The 21447-nt window shown below is 48.8% G+C and overlaps 1 protein-coding gene across 5 annotated transcripts in view; it reads left to right on the top strand.

Annotated features, from left to right (window-relative positions):
- MYL4 (myosin light chain 4) overlaps window positions 1-16021 on the top strand; it is a 30522-nt gene extending 14501 nt beyond the window's left edge. For 3 of the 5 annotated variants that reach the window (XM_040460056.1, XM_040460054.1, XM_040460055.1), the window contains 7 exons: window positions 1863-2013; window positions 5278-5305; window positions 12629-12778; window positions 14020-14193; window positions 14680-14757; window positions 15314-15358; window positions 15859-16021. In XM_040460056.1, the coding sequence (XP_040315990.1) occupies window positions 1897-2013; window positions 5278-5305; window positions 12629-12778; window positions 14020-14193; window positions 14680-14757; window positions 15314-15342 (576 nt within the window). In that variant the 5' untranslated portion in view covers window positions 1863-1896 and the 3' untranslated portion in view covers window positions 15343-15358; window positions 15859-16021. Of the gene's footprint in view, window positions 1-1521; window positions 1632-1772; window positions 2014-5277; window positions 5306-12628; window positions 12779-14019; window positions 14194-14679; window positions 14758-15313; window positions 15359-15858 lie in introns of those variants that run through there. The other 2 variants (XM_040460057.1, XM_040460053.1) reach the window with 2 other exon arrangements.
- The last annotated feature ends 5426 nt before the right edge of the window (window positions 16022-21447 follow it).

Genomic DNA, 21447 nt, shown 5'->3' with positions numbered 1-21447 from the left:
GGGTTTGCGTTCCCCCTTGGGCGAGTCTGGCCCCTTTTCCTGCCTCAGTTTCCTTTGAAGGCTTCTCTGCTTACCAGTGGTGAAAGCACACCTAGGCTCCGGGAGCGGTAGGGTGGGGTAAGAGCGCCACACACCGGGGGCCAGAATTAGCTGGCTCAGCTGTGCCTATAAATAGCTGAACGTCTTGAGGCTGCTTAAAAGTCTCTCTGGGCATTAGGTTCTTCACCTACAAAACCAGGTAGGATAAGAGCAAGTCTAAGGGCCCTTTCGTCTAGGAAAGATCTGGCAAATGGAGCCTGGGCTTGGGGAGCCTGGAGAATGGGCTGGTGCGGGCTCCCGACGCCTGGATTTGCAGGCTTAGGAGCTGGCAGGGAGCCGGTGTTGTGGGAGTCTAGCAATCCTGTTTTATAGGCAAGTAAACCAGACTTTTCTGCTCTCAACTTGGTCTCCTTATCTTCTGAACTGTAGAGTCTTAAAGTTCAGCTGAAAGCAATTCTGTGCGGTGGATGAGTTTTCTGAACACTTTATAGACTTTCAACGTTTTTTACAAAAACAGCACATGCTCGTTATAAAAATTTCCATTAATATAGGAAGTGAAAAAAGTACAAAGCTACAAACTGCCGTCCTGTTCCCTTCCTCAACCCCCTCCCCGCCCCAGGATCCCAGGGGTGTTTCTTCCTACCAGTTTACTGTGTATCCATCCTGAGCTTTCCAATGAACACAAACGTATCTGTGTGCGCGCACGCCCGTCCCCATAAATGGGATTATGCTATCAATGATTTAAGCATAAACTTTAGAATCGGACACACTTGGGTTGTAATCCAGCTCATAGCTAATTAGCTGAGTGACCCTGTTACCCGACCACTTTTGGTTTCAATCTCCCCAGGTGCAAAAGAGGAGTAATAATATTTATTTTATAGTATTGTGGCAAAGGTTTAATGAGATTTTATATGACAGCACCTAACAGTACCTGGTACACAGTAAGCACCACACACACACCTGCACATGCACACACACACACAGAGTCCAGGGGCACAGAGCGAGTTAGAGGTGTAGTGACAACAAGACCCAAGTTTTCTGACCTCCAGTCTCGTTGACTTTCAGCCACACCTCCCTGCCTCTCACCTAAGACCCCCCCCAAGACCCCCCCCCCCCCAAGCACAAGTTCAGTGCTCAGTACTTGTTGAAGGCATGATTGAGGTTGGTGGGGTGAGGGCAGATAAACCCAGGGGCTCGAGATCGGTGCAGCTCCTGGGTTGCCTGCTCTGGAGGATGGAGGGCTTTACCCTGTGGATAGGGAGGGTGTGGGGACAGTGTGGGTTGACTGGACCAGCTGTTGCTTCAGGGCTCCAGCCCAGAGGCAGAGCCGAGGCCCCAGAGTGGCTGTCAGCTTAAAGGAGCCTGGCCTAAAAGGAATGTGCAGTGGGCTGCCTCTGCTCAGGAGGGGCTAAAAAAAGCCTTACCCTCCCCTGGGCTTTGTGTGAGGGTTATCAACTGCTCAAGTCAGCTCATCTCTCTGGCTGGACTCTGGCATTTTCGAGAGGGTCTGTTTTCCTGGCCCCTCTGGGTTTCCACTGATTGGCAGGAAGGGATCAGCCTGTCCCAGAGGTGGAGGCCAGGAGGAGTGTGAGGTGTGGAGGGAAGGGGTGGTGGGGGGAGGGGGGCTTGTCGCCCCAAACCTGGTGACAATACACAGTTGTCAGCTGTACCCTGCCGGTGTTTCTTCCTTTTATAGTCAGAACAGTTGCTCTTGCTCTCACCCAGCCCCTCTGTGGGGGCTCCTGCCCAGGATAAAAGGGGAGGGAGGCGGCCCGGCCTCCTGTCTCATCTCCCAGGCGCCACATCTCTTGATTCCTTCCTAGCTCCCACCTCCACTGAAGATCCCAGCAAGACAACATGCCTCCCAAGAAGCCTGAGCCTAAGAAGGAAGCAGCCAAGGCCGCCCCAGCCCCAGCCCCTGCCCCAGCTCCTGAACCCCCCAAGGAACCTGCCTTTGACCCCAAGAGTGTAAAGGTGAGTGAGCCTCCCCCACTGGGATGGAGGTGGGGATGAAATTCAGGATCCTGTCTGTCCTGGACCTTAGAGATCTACTTCCTGGAGACTGGACTGGCATGAGGGCTGTGGCGTCCATGCCCCACATCACAGGGCGTGGGGCAAGGGAGCCAGTGTTGGAGCTGGTGAGGGGTATTTGGGGTTGTAGGTCTTTCCCCTCAGCAATGGATTTCTGCTCTGTCACCCCAAATTTACCCAGCAGAGTTGGGAATGGCAGGGAGGTACAACCAACCGACCATTCAGCCTTAAATTTTAAGGCACTGGGGGAGCCACCATAGCAAAGAAAAAGAGACTGGCCCTTTTCTCAGAGGTAGTAGTACAATATCTTTCTGGAGAAGAGACACATAATGGTAACTGCCCGCGCAACTTGGATTAAGTGATTTAAGCAGTGAGGAAGCAGGGGGTCTGGGAGAGGCTTCGTCTGTAAGACCCTTGCAGTGGGTGGGCGATGGGGGCAGAGAGGCTCCAGATAAGGGAGAGGAGGCCTGCTTCCCTCTCCCCTCCCCTCCCCTCCTCAGGTGGTTCCCTCCCTCGGTGGCCTCAGCCTGGGCTCCTGGCTGGAGTGTGCAGTGAACTGGCCCCTCCCAGGCTGAGAGCCTCCCTCTAACCTGGTGAGGGAGTGGGGCCTGGTTCCCTCTGCTGCCCCAGCCCTCTGCCCTCTCTGCCCTCCCTGCTCCCCCTCGAACTGGAAGGTTCCTCTTCCTGGAGCTGGTGTAGACTCCGCCTGCTGACTCAGTCACTTTAGGCCTCCCAGCTGTCTGGCCCAGCTGCTGAAGGAATGGGACTGGGAGGGGATGGGCCGAGGAGGGAGGAGTCAGAGGCCTCTGGAGAGTGAAGCAGTTCTGAGCCTTGGCGCCAGAATGTAAGAGGTCAAGTGCTACTGGTATGAAGAGCTATTAATAACAGGTTGGGAGTGGTGGGCCTCTGGGGATAGCCACTAGGGCAGGTCTGGGGGTGGCGAGGGATTAGATTAAAATAAGAGCTCAGGACTGGGTTCTGTGACGAGGAGGCAGGGAAACTGAAACTCTGGGCTCTAATTTGGATGACCCTCCCTGGCTCTCTCAGTGTTCCTCCCAGCACCCACAGCCCCCCGAGACCTTGCAGTTGTGCCAAGGACCTGAGGTTGATCTATGGTAATCACTACAAGGGTCAGGAGTCAAGCAGAACTGGGTTGGCCAAGAAACGGAGGCCGTTGCACGTCCCTGGGCTTGGTTAGGGTCCACTTGAAGGCAATAGTGTAAGACCTTGAAAGTCCCTGGGTCATTCATTACTCCCACTATGGGCAGAGCCTAGCAAGAAAAGCTGACTATCTCCCACCCCCATCAGGATGCTTTTATTTCTTTAAAAAACAATTTTTTTTTAAATAAAGAGAAAAACAGGGATGATGACTTTATTTTTAGTTTTTGAGAGAGAGAAAGCGCGCGAGCCCACAAGTGTGAGCAGGGTAGAGGCATAGGGATAGAGAGAGAGAGAGAGAGAGAGAGAGAGAGAGAGAGAGAGAGAACCACACTGAGCTTAGAGTGTGACAGGGGCTCCATCCCATGAACCTGGGATCATGACCCCAGCCCAAATCAAGAGTCAGATGCTCAACCGACTGAGCCACCCAGGCCCCCAGGATGCTTTTATTTCTGATTTGTTCTGATAATGCACTACTCCTGTGGGGCAGCCTGGTCCCTGACATCTGCATGGCAGGTGCCTAGTGATCTCAGATCAGAGCCACCCTCCCAGTCTCTTTGGCCTGTCACTTCTCTCCATCTACCCACCTCCCCCAGTTTCTCACCCCTGGTTGAAGTCCTCTTTCCCATGTCTGGAGCTTCCCATCCTGAGGGTTGTTGAAATTGCTTTAAAGTGAAAAAAGAATTTATGTATCCTTCATGAGGACTGTTTCCCCTATTATTGTACTTCTCCGGTTCCTTTGCTTAGAAGACTCTTTGCTCAAAGATAGAACGAAAGTAAACTTAAGCCCAAAGTGTGTGGTTATATATTCTGATTTTATGTTTTCATACTAATTTCTCTTACACATTTACTCCTGGGGCTTAACTCATTACGATGTAAGACAACCACACCATTTCCTCAGAAAGTTCATGCAAAGCATCCTTTACCCTATTTTAGGGGTTCCTCTACCTTCCTGACCAACCCCACCTTCGCCAAAGCCCGTTCCTGGTCACAGCCAGTTTCCTTCCCAACCCACTGTAACCCCTCCTCCGCTCTCCTAGCTCCTTCCAGTCACCCCAGGAAGTCCTCATTAATGGAGGTCAGCCTGTGGGGGGCAGAAGTGGGCGGGGGGGGGGGGGACACATCACAAGTGGCTGAGTTAGGACTAGAAATGGCTGTCCTTGAAGATACGCCAGGAGTGGTTACCACTGCCACTGGGAGGGTGGTGGTAGATAAGGACGATGAAGTGACACACAAAATCCCAAATTACAATGATGACTCATGCTTGTTCATTGCCATTCATTTTCAGAGCTTCCCACCTGCCTCTTCTGTACTCAGCATCGGATTATCATGAGTTGTGGGGGCGAACCCAAAATTTATTCGTTTGCTCAACAGATAGTCTTTGAGCCTCTACCCTGTGCCAGGCATTTCTGTGAACAGTAGCAGAAATGCCTGCCCCTCGGGAACCCTGGCCTCAAGGGGCCCCCCGCCTGGGGACACCTAGAGGCAGGACCGCAGGTTATGAAACATCAAGGGTCCACCCAAACTAGTCTTGCTGTCCCAGTGCCTAAGAGGGAGAGGTGGGGGTGGAATGGGGTGCAGAAAGAGAAGGTGTGATTGGAGGAGGTGGATCGCCAGTGGGAAAGGGAGGCCGAGGGTGAGGAGCGGTGGGCGGTGGGAGAGGGATTGCGGGTGGATTGTGGAGTAGGGATGAAAGTGAGTGTGGTTTCTTGCCGGCTGGGATGAGGAATTATTTACATTTGACCCAAAGAAATTACAATAGGGAGTCAGCATAGGTTCTAACATTATCTAGCATACTTCTCTTTCTCTCTTTCCCTCTCATTGTGAGCCATGGCTTCACAAATGGTCCTGACGGAGCTCTGGTGGCTGCCCTATGTGATAGACTGTGAGCCGTGGCTCCTAGTCAGGAGGCTGGGTTCTGTGCTCAGTCTCCTGCCCTGCTTATTGGTGACCTGCGGGAGGTGACTCCGACTGCGATGGCGGAGGCCACTTGTGCTTCGGGAGCCTTCGGCAGTCTCAGCCTTCATTCCTGTGTTTCCCTCCCCACAGATAGACTTCACTGCTGACCAGATCGAAGGTGAGTACTGACAAGCCCACCTCCTCCCACACACCCTCTGTTGCACTTTCCTGGAAGAGGAGGAGGAAGAGGAGGAGGAGGAGGAGGAGGAGGAGGAGGAGGAGGAGGAGGAAGGAGAGCAGTACTTGTAGGTAATAGTAATCACTGTCATCATCATCGATAACCTGTATTTGCCAAAGGTTTTCTGTGTGCCCATTTTCAACTACAACAGATATGTCCGTCCTTCCTTCCTTCCTTCCTTCCTTCCTTCCTTCCTTCCTCTCTCTTTCTCTTTCTATTTTTTGTGTGGGAGAGATGTAAGCAGGCTCCATGCCCAGCACAGAGCCCCGGGATCATGACCTGAATGGAAACCAAGAGTCAGATGCTCAACCGACTGACCCGCCCAGATGCCCCTAAATGTGTTATTTCTTAAGTGCTTTACGTGGATTAACTCACTTAACTCTTACAACAACCTGATGAGATAGAGACTGTTACTCCCCCCATTTTACAGTGATAACACTGAGGCACAGAGAGGTTTGGTAGTTTGCCCAATCTCACACAGGCAGTTGGTAGTGGAGCCAGGATTCAAACTCAGGCAATCTGATTCCAGACCTGAATTCCCACCTATTCTGCCAGACTGCCTGGAACATATTACATGCACAGCACAAATGTCTTTTTTTCCCCTCACCCCCAAAACCTATTCAAGATATTTAGAACTCCCGTTTCTGTTCCTGGTATTAGAAAGCCCTCCTTAGGTCACTGGCATCCTCTCCCCTCACCCTGTAGCCCACTGAGGTGCTCACTCACTAAAGGGGGAAGGGTCAAGGGTGACTTTGGGGTGCTTAGTCCACCTGTGATCCCCACCACCAATCCTTCTCCATCTTTGATGAAGGCATAAAGTTTTATTAAGTGCAGCTTCAAGAGAAGGGTCAAGATCTCCTACCCTCCAACCTGATTATTGCCTATCTCCTGTAGGAGTCTGGTGTTTTGGGAATGGAATGTTTCATCATGTGATACCTGCTTTATAGCTGGGGCTCACTGCCATTGCGACTTATCCCTCTGTTTTCCCCACCAGGTGCCTCCAGGACATAAAATCATGGGAGCTGGGAGGGACCTTGAAAGGTCCTCTGATCCAACCCCTTGATTTTAAGCACATAACTATATTTTTAAAAAGTAGACTAATACCTGCAAATGGTTAAAAAATATATATACTACTTAAATATAAATAATGAAAAATAAAAATATTTTCCCTTTGCTTTCCTCTGATGCTGATCCCTCTCCCAAATCCACTGTTGATAAGACTACGTGTCCTTTGAGAAAAATATAGTGATATACCAGTATGTATAAAATGTATACATATTGAGTCATGTGATACATACTGTCCTATACCCTTTACTTAATGCATATTTGGATTTACTAATATATAATATATATTACTTAATACTGTATCTTGGTATCTTTTTTTTTTTTTCAACGTTTATTTATTTTTGGGACAGAGAGAGACAGAGCATGAATGGGGGAGGGGCAGAGAGAGAGGGAGACACAGAATCGGAAACAGGCTCCAGGCTCCGAGCCATCAGCCCAGAGCCTGACGTGGGGCTCAAACCCACGGACCGCGAGATCGTGACCTGGCTGAAGTCGGACGCTTAACCGACTGCGCCACCCAGGCGCCCCTATCTTGGTATCTTTTTATAGTTTATATAATTTTTCATTTTTAAAAAGAATTACATTCTTTTATTTTTTTTAAGTTTATTTATTTATTTTGGGTGTGTAGGGGCAGAGAGAGAGAGGGAGAGAAAGAATCCCAAGCAGCCTCTGCATTGTCAGTGCAAAGTCCTACTCAGGGCTCGATCTCACAAAGCATGAGCTCATGACCTGAGCCGAAATCAAGAGTTGGATGCTTACCTGACTGAGCCACCCAGGCGCCCTAAGAATTACATTCTCTAAAAAAGAATGGATGCACCTTTTAATTTAATCAGGCTAGCAGTGCTAGACCTTTAGGCTGTTTCCAGTTGGGGGGCATCGGCATGGTTTCCCCAGGGGAACTTCCTAGCAGGGGTCAAAGGATACATGCATTTTAAACTGTAATAGCTATTGCCAAATTGCCTTTCCAAAAAGTGATGCCAGTTTACCCAAACACAGGGCATGAGAACTAGTGGATGCATTTTGAAACTAGTGGATTGAATCTGACTCTGCTTTTGCAACACCCTGTGGATGCTCACTTTTCAGTCAATAGTCTGGGGTGCAGCGAAATACTTAAAATTGACTTCAGTGTATTTTATTTTATTTACTTTTTACTTTTTATTTATTTTTTAAATTTACATCCAGGTTAGTTAGCATATAGTGCAATGATGATTTCAGGAGTAGATTCCTTAATGACCCTTACCCATTTAGCCCATCCCCCCTCCCACAGCCCCTCCAGGAACTATCTGTTTGGTCTCCATATTTAAAAATTCTCTATGGTTCCCCCCCCCGCCGTTTTAAAATTATTTTTGCTTTCCTTCCCTTATGTTCATCTGTTTTGTATCTTAAGGTCCTTATAAGAGTGAAGTCATATGATATATGTCTTTCTCTGACTAATTTTGCTTAGCATAATACCCTCTAGTTCCATCCACGTAGTGGCAAATGGCAAGATTTCATTCTTTTTGATTGCCGAGTAATACTCCATTGTATATATATACCACGTCTTCTTTATCCATTCATCCATCGATGGACAGTTGGGCTCTTTCCATACTTTGGCTATTGTTGATATAGTGCTGCTATAAACATGGGGGTGCACGTGTCCCTTCGAAATAGCATACCTGTATCCCTGGGATAAACACCTAGTAGTGCAATTGCTGGGTTGTAGGGTAGTTCTATTTTTAATTTTTTGAGGAACCTCCATACTGTTTTCCAGAGTGGCTGCACCAGTTTGCATTCCCACCAGCAGTGCAAAAGAGATCCTTTCTCTCCGCATCCTTGCCAACATCTGTTGTTGCCTGAGTTGTTAATGTTAGCCATTCTGACAGGTGTGAAGGAGTATCTCATTGTGGTTTTGATTTGTACGTCCCTGATGATGAGTGATGTTGAGCATTTTTTCATGTGTCAGTTGGCCGTCTGGGTGTCTTCTTTGGAGAAGTGTCTATTCATGTCTTTTGTCCATTTCTTCACTGAATTATTTGTTTTTTGGGTGTTGAGTTTGATAAGTTCTCTATAGATTTTGGATACTAATCCTCTATCTGATCTGTTGTTTGCAAAGATCTTCTCCTATTCCATCAGTTGCCTTTTAGCTTTGCTGATTGTTTCCTTCGCTGTGCAGAAGCTTTTTATCTTGATGAGGTCCCAGTAGTTCATTTTTGCTTTTGTTTCCCTTGCCTCCAGATACGTGTCGAGTAAGAAGTTGCTGCGGCCAAGATCAAAGAGGTTTTTGCCTGCTTTCTCCTCGAGGATTTTGTTGGTTTCCTGTCTTACACTTAGGTCTTTCATCCATTTTGAGTTTATTTTTGTGTATGGTGTAAGTGGTCCAGGTTCATTCTTCTGCATGTCACTGGCCAGTTTTCCCAGCACCATTTGTTGAAGAGACTGTCCTTATTCCATTGGATATTCTTTCCTGCTTTGTCAAAGATTAGTTGGCCATACGTTTGTGGGTCCATTTTGGGGTTCTCTATTCTGTTCCATTGATCTGAATGTCTGTTCTTGTGCCAATACCATACTGTCTTGATGATTACAGCTTTGTATTACAACTTGAAGTCCAGAATTATGATGCCTCCTGCTTTGGTTTTCTTTTTCAAGATTGCTTTGGTTATTCGAGGTCTTTTGTGGTTCCATACAAATTTTAGGGTTATTTGTTCTAGCTCTGTGAAGAATGCTGGTGTCATTTTGATAGGTATTGCATTGAATATGTAGATTGCTTTGGGTAGTATCGACATTTTAACAATATTTGCTTTCTTATCCAGGAGCATGGAATATTTTTCCATTTTTTTGTGTCTTCTTTAATTTCTTTCATAAGCCTTCTATAGTTTTCGGTGTATAGATTTTTCACCTCTTTGGTTAGATTTATTCCTAGGTATCTTATGGGTTTTGGTGCAATTTTAAATGGGATCAACTCCTCTATTTCTCTTTCTGTTGCTTCATTATTGGTGTATAGGAATGCAACCAATTTCTGTGCATTGATTTTATATCCTGCGACTTTGTTGAACTTATGGACCAGTTCTAGCAGTTTTTTGGGGGAATCTTTTGGATTTTCCATGTAGAGTATCATGTCATCTGCGAAGAGTGAAAGTTTGACCTCCTCCTGGCCAATTTGAATGCCTTTTATTTCTTTGTGTTGTCTGATTGCTGAGGCTAAGACTTGCAATACTATGTTGAGCTTTAGTGGATTTTAATTAAGTATATACTTTTGTGTAGACACAAGCATAGTGGTACTCATGAGGACTAGAAAGTCAACTAATGACCACAATTTTTCATTTTCCAAATGGGAATCATGGTCAAAGCCAAGGGCGACGGCTGGTTGCCTCTTTCCTCTGTGAAGATTTTTAGGGCTATGGCCTAATTCCTTTCAGTCTGTCATTCCTCTGGCCTTAAAGATGTTTCTTATTTTGGATTGGAATTGTTTCTGTTTTAATTTTACTCTTGCTAGCTCTTCATTTGATCTTTGATGAAGCTGAAGATGGTTTTCTTGTGTTATGCTGGAAATAATGTTATTTGGAATGAAATTTTGGTATTAGCCCTAATTCTGCCACTCTTGGCCACGAGACTTTTGGCAAGTCACTTTTTTGAACGTTAATTTTCTTATTGGCAAAGTAATATTTGGTTCTTTCCAATTCAGAAATTCTGTGACTCTTTTCAGCATGTCTTAGCTTTATATTCTCCAGGTGATATGGCCCCATTAAAAAAAAATGTTTATTCATTTTTGAGAGAGGGGGGTGCATGAGCAGGGAAGGGCACAGAGAGAGGGAGACAGAGGATCTGAAGCCAGCTCCACGCTGACAGCAGAGAGCCTGATGTGGGGCTAGAACTCACAAACCTAGAGATCATGACATGAGCCAAAGTCCGATGCTCAACCGACTGAGCCAATGAGGTGCCCTGGCCCCATTTTTTTATGCCGCTTTTTTTTTTCCCCAAAGGAGTTAGCTTCTAACTCTTGATTTACCAGTCCCTCTCCAGATTTTCTTATTCTTGTAGGAAGGAATTACCACCTTTGCTCTTTGCACTAGTAAGCACCTGACTACTACAGACTATTGAGAAAAGGTTTCTTCTGGGCCCGTGAACATCACCTCTCATGCACCCCGTGATCGCGCTGGCTTTGTCTTCTACCTAGTAGCAGCCCTAAACTCCAGTGTTTGGGGTTTCTGTGCATACCAGGACTCTGCAGCAGGCTGGAGTTCAGCAGGTAAAGCAGGTCCTTCCCTCCTCCTCCTCCCTCCTCACTATTTTCTTGGTGCCATGAATCCTTGGTCAGAAGTCATGGGCACACTGGCCTATAAATGAGGGTAACAATACTTATAGCCTAAGGTTTTCGAAAGATTTAATGAGGTAATCCATACAACATTATTAGTGCAGATCTTGGTCCGTTGTAAGTGATCAAATCGCAGGTCATCGTGCTTATTACTTCCCCTGTCAGGTTCCACCCTCCTAATAAGTATCATTATGTTCTTCTTTGATGGGGAGACTCCTTTTATTAAACCTGACCTCACTCTTCTGAATGAACTAGAAGATCAAAAAGTCTGAGTTCAGATTCGGCTAACATACATTCATTGAGCACTGAATTTGTGCCAAAAGCCATGCTCGTTGCCTTAAATGTTAAAAAAAAAACCTTTTTTTTAAATCCTTCTAACAGAACTGTGAGGTGGGTGTTATTTCCTTTTGGCAAAGGAGGAAACCAAGTTTCAGTGAGGTTAAGTGACCTGGCCAGGATTGATAGTTGAGTGGTAGTAAGATAATACTACCACCATTGTTCGAGCATTTACTATACGCTGGCCATTTTGTTAAGATTTTTAACATACGTTATTGTATTTAATTTGAATGTAATTTAAGAACCCTATGAGGTAGGTGCCATTTATGGAAGAGGAGAGGTTTATGGAGATTAAATATTTACTTGCCCAAGGTCACACAGCTAGTAAGCAATGGAAATGGAATTTGAACTCAATTATTCAGTAATTGCAAGACATATGGTTTTCTATCTTTTTAAATTCTTACAAAGCCCAATAAAGACTTGCGAGTAAACATCTTGGGGAACTTGCTTTGATGTGCAGAATGATTTGTAAATAATCCATAAGCAGCCTCTAAGGAATAAGTGTTTCTAACGTATATGGCGAGGATTTAAAGCAGCTTTCTTCCTAAGTGGTTCACGCATTCTTTGGTTTATGTTGTTAATCTATCTGCTTAGTAAATCATTTCTTTGCCATTCCCAGTCCAGATTATCCCCAGTAATGAACTAGTTGAATCCAAATTAATGAGGAATTAAGGTTCTTTGCAAAAGGCCCAGGAGTGCCTTAATTCAGCCCTGCCTCTTTGATACCTAACCTGGTACCTTCAGGAATCGAGTCCTAGCTCTGAGCTGGCTCCAGAACTAGGGAATACAATAATAGCCACCATTTGTTAATTCCTTTAAAATGCACTAGACAGCATGCTTGGTGCACTTGGTAATCCCCACAGCGACCCACTCAGGTGGACATTGTATTCCTGCTTAGAGCTAAAAAAAAAAAAAAAAAAAAAAGAGGGCCGATTAAGGCTAGTAGTTTGCTCAAGGCCACATGTAGGTCAGTGGTAGAGCTGGGGTGGTCTGACGGTCTCTACCAGGTCAGCTTGTCTGGCCTGGAAAAGGCAGTACTGATAGTAGCCAGCTTTTGAACAGGTCTTATCACTTTGCAAAGTGCCTCCACACGCTGCCACCTCCTTTGACACTCACAGTGGAGCCTTACTCCCTGTGTTTGCACAAGGAAACAGTCTTAGCTGGGCTTATTCTAAGCTACTCAGCAGAGCCAAGATGAGAACCCAGGAATCCTGACTTCTGAGCTAGTGCTGTTTTTATTTCCCTGACATTTTCCACAGGCAGGCACCTCCCCTACAGCAGGGAAGGGTGGATGGATGGGAGCCATGGAGCAGGGGAGACATTGAGGTTATATGACCATGACTGATGGAAGAGATCCCAGGCCCAGTGCTGGAGCAGGTCATGTAGTCTCCAGGATGCCCCTTTGATTGTCAGAAGATGGTGTGGGGTGGCTTCCAAGGAGGGTTTGGAACGATGGCCGAAGGGAAATACTGAAATGTTTTATCAATCACATTGACCTGCTCTTCAGCCTGGCTGGGTGGCGGCTGATCAGCCTTGGCCCAGGGGCCTGCAGTCGGCTCTTCTCTCTGCAGAGTTCAAAGAGGCTTTCTCGTTGTTTGACCGGACGCCAACTGGGGAGATGAAGATTACCTACGGGCAGTGTGGGGACGTGCTGCGGGCCCTGGGCCAGAACCCCACCAACGCCGAGGTGCTGCGTGTCCTGGGCAAGCCTAAGCCTGAAGGTCAGTGTGGGCCTTGTAGCTCACCTCCTGGTGTCTGTCCCGCTGGCCCCTGGGGCTCTTTCTCCTCTCCCACTTTAACCCTTCAAGACCAGCCCCCCTCCCCAGGTTAGGAGCTGTTCTTGTTTTCCCTGTGAGGTCGGAGCTCCTGGAGAGCAGGAGTGACATTCTGTTGCTTCAGTGTCTTCCTCTGACGCCCCAGGGTGCAGAGAGGTGAGGTGGGGATCTGACCACGAACCACTTGCCCGTACCCCTGCACCCAGTTGCTCTTAGTTGAGGTGTCACCACCCTGAAATGTCCTGTGACCACTTGTTTCCAATGAGGGTCAGAGCACTAAAGATTGCCAATTACTTGTTTAATAGAAGTTGGAGCAGACTTCAGATGAGCTCTGTAATGATGCCTCTTTCGCTCATTTGCATTCAGTAGGTTTTGGGGGATGAGTTTCAAAAGTGATATAAGGGAATGTGTCCCATTTGTGAATATCACTTGTCATGTGTGGGTAGTAAGGTTAACAGCTGCTCCAACACACATGTCCTTCTGAGAGGTGTAGGTACTAGGTGGGGCAGGCAGACCTGGGCAGAGCCCCCAGCTGGGCGGGGGGCTGGGATGCATCTCTAGAGGCTTCCTGGGCTCCATCTGGATCCTTCCCCTCCTCCTCTTGCTGGTGAAGACAACAGTGTGGGGTGAAGGATGTGGGCAGGAAAGGGTCAGAGGACCAGCAGTCCTGCTTAGAGGTTAAAAGATGCTTGGAATTTCCATTTTTGGAGGTTCCTGTGTTGTTATAAAAGAAAGAATTGCCAACATTTGCGGTATTTTAAAATTAAAGCTTTCAACACATGTCAACATGGGAGAAATGGATTAGTTACAAAAGGATTGCAAATTTATAAAAATTATTGATTCAGAGTTGTTCCAGGCAATGTGGTCTAGTAATGAGACCCAAAGGGAGAATTTTGCAAAATTCTCTTTTTTTTGCAATCCTATTGGTTTACCTCTGTGACATGCCTATCACATGTCACAAGTCTACCTTGTGAATGTGAGGCTTGGTTCTGTGACCTGTTGGGCCCCCTCAGATCCTGCTGAGGCCACCCTCAGCTCCCCTGCCTAGCTGGCCACCCGGAACTGAGAGGTCTGGCTGGGAGTCATGGCGGCTTTCCCCTTCTACCCCGGTCCTGACCTGGCAGAGCTGCGACCAGGCCCCCTGCTGACCCTCTGCTCCCATCACATTGTTTCCTTCCTGCCTACAGAGATGAATGCCAAGATGCTGGACTTTGAGACGTTCCTGCCCATCCTGCAGCACATCTCCCGCAACAAGGAGCAGGGCACCTATGAGGACTTTGTGGAGGGGCTGCGCGTTTTCGACAAGGAGAGCAATGGCACCGTCATGGGTGCCGAGCTTCGCCATGTCCTTGCCACCCTGGGTATGCAGGCCGGTGGTGCCCGAGTGGGAGGAATGGAGGTTGGGAAGTGCCCGGGTGGCATATGTTGGGGGCGTCCAAGGGCCCTTGCGTCCTTAGGATCACATCCTGATTCAGGCCCTGTCTCCCCAGGCCCAAGGTTGTTCCAACCTTCCCCAACTGGGTTTGCTCAGCTGGCTTGGGAGGAGAGGAGAGCAGGTTGGGAGAGCAGACAGGGATGAGGCCTGAGACGTGGGACCCAGGGCCCCTGCCCTTGTCTTTGCTTCAGTCACTGAGGCCCTGGTCTGCTTGCCCAGTGCTGGCTGTAGGGCAAAGGGAGAGCCCTCGGGGAGTAGGAGGGACCTAAGACTCTTGGCTCCCCTTCCAAAGTTTGGATGTCCACCTCCCCGGCCTTGGGGAGCCTTGGGCCTTGAGACTCAAGGGAGTGCTAGGGTTTTGCCTGTCCCTCGTTGGCCATCTGTAACTCAGAGTCTACTTCTCCGACCCCAGGAGAGAAGATGACCGAGGCTGAAGTGGAACAGCTGTTGGCTGGGCAAGAGGATGCCAATGGCTGCATCAATTACGAAGGTATCGGGTCATGCCTCACTCCCTCGGACACCCAGGCATGGTGGGCACGGTTTGGGCTGGGCAGATCTGCAGAATAGGACGGAACAGATCCAGGGCCTGGAGGCTGTGTGTACCAGATGGGCAATGGTCAGCTCTCGGTGGATGTTCTTTTCCCTCCTTGCAGTGAACAGCATAGTATAATGGAAAGAGCACAGGGTTTGGAGATAGATCTGTGATAGACTGGCCGTGTGACTTGGATCAAGTCACTTACCTTCCCTGAGCCTCAGTTTTCTCATCTGAACAATGGGGTGGTGCTGGTACCTTTCTCAAGGTTGCAGGGATTAGCAGAGAAAACGTAGCTCATTTTGTCCATGTCTGAGTGTCAGCGGCGAAGACACAGGGCAGAGGTTCCTTCTTTTCTTCCAGCTGCTCCCCTTCAACCCCAAATAAGAGAAAGAGTCACAGTCTGGAGAAAGGGTGGTGGGGAGGTTGGAAGTCTGGCAGTATGTGGGAGGGGAAGAGGTCCTGGCGGCTGGGAGGTGCCAAGTGTGTGACTGATTTCTGTTTTCTTTCCCAGCCTTTGTCAAGCACATAATGTCTGGGTGAAGCAGACCCGTCTAGGGTGAGTGCGGCCTCTCCCTCCTGGTCCCTTCTGGGGTGTTCCAGGGGCTCCCAAACACCACCACATGCCGTAGAGCTTTTCTGTCCTATTCCTACCCCAGATTAGGGGTAGCGGGAAACCAGAGGGGGTCATGATGGGAGAGCAGCTTCGTCTGTCTACCTATGCTCTCTGTGCTCCTGCCTCCTGCCCTTGCTCCCTTCCAGCCTGGCCATGCGCTCTCCCTGGTCTTTGCACCCTATCTCCACCCCCATCAGTCATACCTTATGGCCTCTCTTAGAGGCTCTCAAGGCAAGACCATTTCCTTAGGCCTGGGGTCTCCTGTGCAGGCTCCTGCAGTGAAATCCAGGTCCTGGGTAGAAGAGAGAGTGCTTCTGGCCGGTGCTCTGGACTCTGTTCCTGTTCACTCCCCATCCCCTGAGCTCCCCTGGGCTTAGGGCCATCCTGATTGGGGTGTGGGGTTTGTAATAAGGGGCTGGGGTTCATCTAGCACTTTCTTTCAGGTGCCTGGCCCTTGGCCTTAGCCTTTCTGGGGTGAGTTAAGCAAGAGGCCCAGAGTGACTGAGCTGGAACTGGGGTCCTGGACTTAACCACTGTGCCACAGCCCCAAGGACTCCCTGTAAATAAACAGTTTGAGCAAGCCTGGGCCAAATGCTCTGATTCCAACCAGTCTGAATTTTTTTTTTAAAGTAATTAATTGAGGTGTGTGTGTGTGTGTGTGTGTGTACGTGTGTGCGTGTGTGTATGTGTGTGCGTGCGTATGAGATATGAGGTTTCATGCATATTCCAACGTTTATTTATTTTGGGGACAGAGCATGAACGGGGGAGGGGCAGAGAGAGAGGGAGACACAGAATCGGAAACAGGCTCCAGGCTCTGAGCCATCAGCCCAGAGCCCGACGCGGGGCTCGAACTCACGGACCGCGAGATCGTGACCTGGCTGAAGTGGGACGCTTAACCGACTGCGCCACCCAGGCGCCCCATCTTTTCCCCATTTTCAACACCAACCTGCCTTTGAAATTTTTTTCAAGTTAGGCTCTCGGGAGTCTTTCACTCTTGTTTACTCCCTCCCGTTCTGACTGCTCTTTTTTTGACCTTATTTATTTCTCCTTTTTGAAAATCACCCTCCCCAACTTGAAATCTGACATTCTTCCTCCACGTTGGGGCCTCATCAGATTTCCTCCTTTCTTTTCTTCATGAAGTGTTTATTGTTCACTATATGCATTTCTGAGGAACTGAGGCTAAGGCTCCCAATGATTACAAAACTGAAAGTGTTTTCCCTGCCAAAGAGTAGCGTATGGTCCAGTTCAGCAATGACAGAAGCATCCAGGGACTAACCAGGAAATGACTGCCCAGTGGCGTAACAGCAGCGGGATGGCTTCATCCTTGTAACTTATGGTGTAAGTTCCAAGAGGCCTGTAAGAAGAGGAACCAGAAAGAAGTGAGGTGTGACAGGGAAGATTTTCCTTGGGAGATGGGCTTGAAGTGGGACCTTAAAGATGCCCCAAGGCTGGTGCTCAGCCCCAGGGAGAAAGAAGGTCTCGAACGGGGATTTTACCAACTCCTTCAATAGACACTTACTGGGTGCCTGCTGTGTGGATGGCACTGGCTTGGGCCTTGGGGATTCACTGTCCAGCCATGGTCCCTGCCCTCATGGAGCCTACAGTCTAACGGGAAGACAGACATTAAATGGTTGTAATCACGTGACAGAGAACAGCCAACATTTTTGGAACACAGTAGCAGTTATGCTTGTATTTGGCTGTGAGTCACGAAGACCAAAAGTGGCTGAAAAGAAACAGAAGTGCATCTTTCCCTCCCGTCGAAGTCCAGAGGCTGGCCGTCCAGGGCTGGGATGGCAGCCATTCTGCACAAAGCCCTCGGGACCCAGGCTCCTTGTACCTTATGGCCCCGTCGTGTGTGACCCCTCTTCACGGTCTAACACGGCTGTTCTGGCTCAGCTACCGCTTCTACCGGGGGAGGAGCTCCGGAAGCATTTCCTACCCGGTGAGCCTCCTCGGGCACCAGCACGACCTCTGTGGTGGTGGGCTTGTTCACGCGAAGACAGAAGAAACCCCTGTCCTCTTAGTCACCCCTTCCCTCCCCAGCCTCCCTCCGGCCTGATGCGCCAGTCAGCACTTGCCCCACCAGGGAAGAGGTGTGGGTGAAAGGCGACCTATTTCAAATTTTTCTTCGGACTGACTTCCAGGATTTCAAACCATGACCCGGGCCATGTCTTCGTCTGCTCGGGCTGCTGTGACAAAATGCCACAGACCAGGGGGGCTTAAACAACAGGCATTTATGTCTCACAGTTCTGGGGGCTGGAAGTCTGAGATCAGGGTGCCAGTCTGCTTGGGTTGGTGAGGACTCTCTTCCTGTCTTCTTGTCGTATCCCTAGAGAGGAGAAAAAGTGGGGAGAGAAGGAGAGGGAGAGAAGAAGAGAGGCAGAGGCTAACCCCATATGAGGGCTCTACAATCACGACTTTGCCCAAACACGGTTATCAAAGGCCCCACCTCCAAATACCTTTACATTGGGAGTAGCAAGCTGGGGCTTCAACATATGAATTTGGGGAATTCAATTTGGGAACCGAATTTGGGAACATAATTCAGTTCCGTAGCAGACCATATACTCTATAGGAATAGGACTGAGCCCGCTGTGGTCCCTTCTGCCACCCTGAGCGGGGGCCGACTGTTGACCTAAGAGGGTGGCCCTTCAAGGAGGTCGAATGAAGGTTGGGGGAAGGGCCATCCCAGATCCTGTGCAGATGGGAGGAGGGCTCCGGCCCGGGGCTAGCAATGCCATCGTCCCCGTGGGGTGATGGCCAGTGATGGCACACGGAACAGCTGCTTTTGTGGAAGGATGAAGGCGACTGAATGTGCCCACAGGCCAGACTTCCCGTCTCCCAGCGCCTGGGACAGTAAACACAGACCCTGGTGTAGCTTCCTCACCACCCCGAGCCCTGCGGACAGATGCTGCAGAGGAAGCTTCCTGCTCCAGCTCAGAGAGGATGGGCAACTTCACTGAAAGTTCCTACCCTCAGAGGGGATGAACCAAAGCAGGACACAGGGAGGAGATTTAGGGAAGTTTCCTGCTTACACTCTCCCCTGCTCTGCCCCTTCCCCACCGCCTGTCCAAAGGTCATTGTGTGCGTCCTGGCTCCTAAGCCCAGAGCCTGTCCTGCCCCCTGGAGACAAAATGGGGAAGGCAGTCACTAGGGCCAAGGTGATTACGGAATGGGGTCTGCTGAGGCCACAGGCAAATTTCAGAGAGATGACGATAAAGAGCATTATCAACTTAGCGAACACCTACTATGTGCTGGGCGCTGTGCTAAGCACTTCACTTTTTCTCATAGCAGCCTGCGAGATAAGAGTCCTTATCCCTGTTAAGATTTTTAAGACATGACAGAGAATGACAACAAGATCTATTCTTTAGTCTCTTAATTTCTCTGCTCCAGTCGAAGGCTGTAGCATGGTATAATATTAATATTCCCAGAACGCCATTTTCATCAAGTTGCTTCCTCAATTAGGACTTCCAAAACCTCCCTAAAAGCTACTGGTCACTCCCAAACTTTTCTGTCAGTTTCTTCATTTATTTGGCCCATACGCTCCTAGGGACACCACTTGCTGTGGCCAGCTGACCTCTTTCCCCTCAGCTCCCCCATTCTGCTTCCTCCTCCTCCTCCCCCCTCTTCCTCCTCCTCCCCCCTCTTCCTCCTCCTCCTCCCCGTCTCCCTCCTCCTCCTCCTCCTCCCCGTCTCTCTCCTCCTCCTCCCCATCTCCCTCCTCCTCCTCCTCCTCCTCCTCGTCTCCCTCCTCACCTCCACGTCCTCTTGATCCATCTCATTCCTCCCTCCTGATGCGTGCTCTTCTTTCTGCGCAAATGATTCCCACCCTTCAAGACCCAAGTCAGGCTGCCCCCCCGCCCCGCACCCCCAGCTTTCCCCACAGCCAGAGGTCTGTGCTAATTATCGATGGCCACAATTTAGTCTCCTTAACCCAGCTGTCAAGTTGGAACCCAAGATATCAGAGCTAGAGGAGACCCTGGAGACTTCCAGTGGAGTGTAATCACCTGAGAGCAGCATTTCGCGTAGTGACATCACTCGCCTGGGTGGCGTTCTGTAAAACGTCCTTGGTTACCAGGGCTTTCAGGTGGAAGGTGTGTTGGTGGAGGCTGCCGGTGGTGCAATATCCGCCTCACACCGCTAGATGGCAGAATTGCAGCGGCATGCTTCCGCTGGGCGCCCAGGTGTGATGCACAGCTGGACCCGAGAAGCGGAGGAAGAGGAATTCTCAGGCTGGGCTGGAAGGAACCCTAAGAAGTCACTCGGTCCATCACTATGCCTTCAGGAAAATGGGGGTTTTATTCACTTGCAAAGACTCACAACTATTAGCCAGCTTGCTTCAGTAACCCCACAAAATTTTGCAAAGAGGGGTCAAAGGGAGGACACTATCGCGGACACGTCCAGTCGGCTCCTAAGTCGCATCCGTGCTCGTCTTCAGTCCCACAGGTTGCAAAATGAGGAGGATGATGAGCTCATCGTTAATCCCTTGCAGCTTTCTGATACTGACCATTTAGAACTCGACAAACTTCTTGCTATTCAGTTTTGGTCCATTTGCTCTCTTTTCATCGCCATTGTGATTCTAGAACTTTCAGGGGTAGAAAGCATTCACTCAGAAGAACTATGGAGTGCACTGTAGTAGGTGCTTTGGGAGATTAACAAAACAAAACAAAACAAAACAAAACAAAAGTTTTGAGTTTAAGCTCTCTTGGAGGACAAACGACCTGTATGTGAATAGTTAAACTACGTTCAAAGACAAAATAGAAGAAAGGACACCAGGCAGTATAAGTCTATGTATCAAAGGAGAGGCTTGGGATCCCACAGAGCAGTGGGAGCTCAGAGGAGATGTAGTCAGGGAGGGTTTCACAGAAGAGGTGTGGCAAGCTTGGATCTCCACCAACTAGAACCAGTCTCTGTCTTTTAGGACTTGGTAAAAAGAAATAGGGAAGAATGAAAGGACAGGGAGAAAAAGAACTGGAGAATGGGACGAGAGGCAAGCAGAATGGAAGAGAGATAGAGGGGTGAGCAGGGACCACACTCTGGAGTGATGTGCACCAATTCAGAGGTAGAGAAGACATATAAAAACAATCTAAAGGTAAACTGGGAAAGTACTTTCTTTTCTCCCCTAACCTTGTGGAACCACAGAATTATAGACTTCCAGGCTGGGAAGAGACCTCTAGTTCAAACTCTTCCATCAGAGCTTTGTAACATGACTACCCATTGTTCGCTTGAATACTTACCGTGATGTGGGACTCGCCACCTCTCAAGGTAACCCATTCCATTTGAGAGAAACTCTGATATTCTTCTTAGTAAGAATCTGATATTTACACTTCTGAGATTTCTATCAAATGGTCCTGGATTTGTCTTCCAAAGTAACCCAGAAAAGATGTAAGAACATTCCCCAAGACAGAAGTTGGCATTTCTTCTTTCCTCAGCTGAGGGCCTGCCAGCAGGTGCTTGTTCCAGGCCCAGATCCTTGAATCCATTTAACGTGGCCAGTTGCTTTCTAACTTGTTCCATCTGGGGCTCAGTTCTCTCTTAGCAGTGTACTTGCACACTTAATTTTTTTTTTAATGTTTATTTTTGAGAGAGACAGACATGAGTGGGGGAGGGGTAGAGAGAGGGAGACACAGAATCCGAAGGCAGGCTCCAGGCTCTGAGCTGTCAGCACAGAGCCCAACACAAGGCTTGAACTCACAAACGGCGAGATCACGACCTGAGCCGAAGTCGGACGCTTAACCGACTGAGCCACCCAGGCGCCCTACTCGCACGCTTTAGAGTCTGGAAATTAATCCTCTGGACAGAAAAGATGTAATTGAGGTCAAAACTGCCAGCACAAAGGACTGCACTCTTCCTGTTCTTCTTGCTCGGAACATATGCACATCATATTCTTATTGATTCTAACATTAAAAAAATTTCCTCATTTAGGACTTATGCCTTCTTGGCCTTGTTCCTCACAGCCCCATGCCCCAAGTTTATGTTCACAATCAGCCCTCCGCTGCCCCTCCTTCCACCTGTACGGATAAGAACCCTCAGAA

This window comes from Herpailurus yagouaroundi, unplaced genomic scaffold, assembly GCF_014898765.1.
Source record: "Herpailurus yagouaroundi ecotype Mexico unplaced genomic scaffold, PumYag 247, whole genome shotgun sequence".
NCBI lineage: Eukaryota > Metazoa > Chordata > Mammalia > Carnivora > Felidae > Herpailurus > Herpailurus yagouaroundi.
This window is presented reverse-complemented; position numbering and strand designations above follow the sequence as displayed.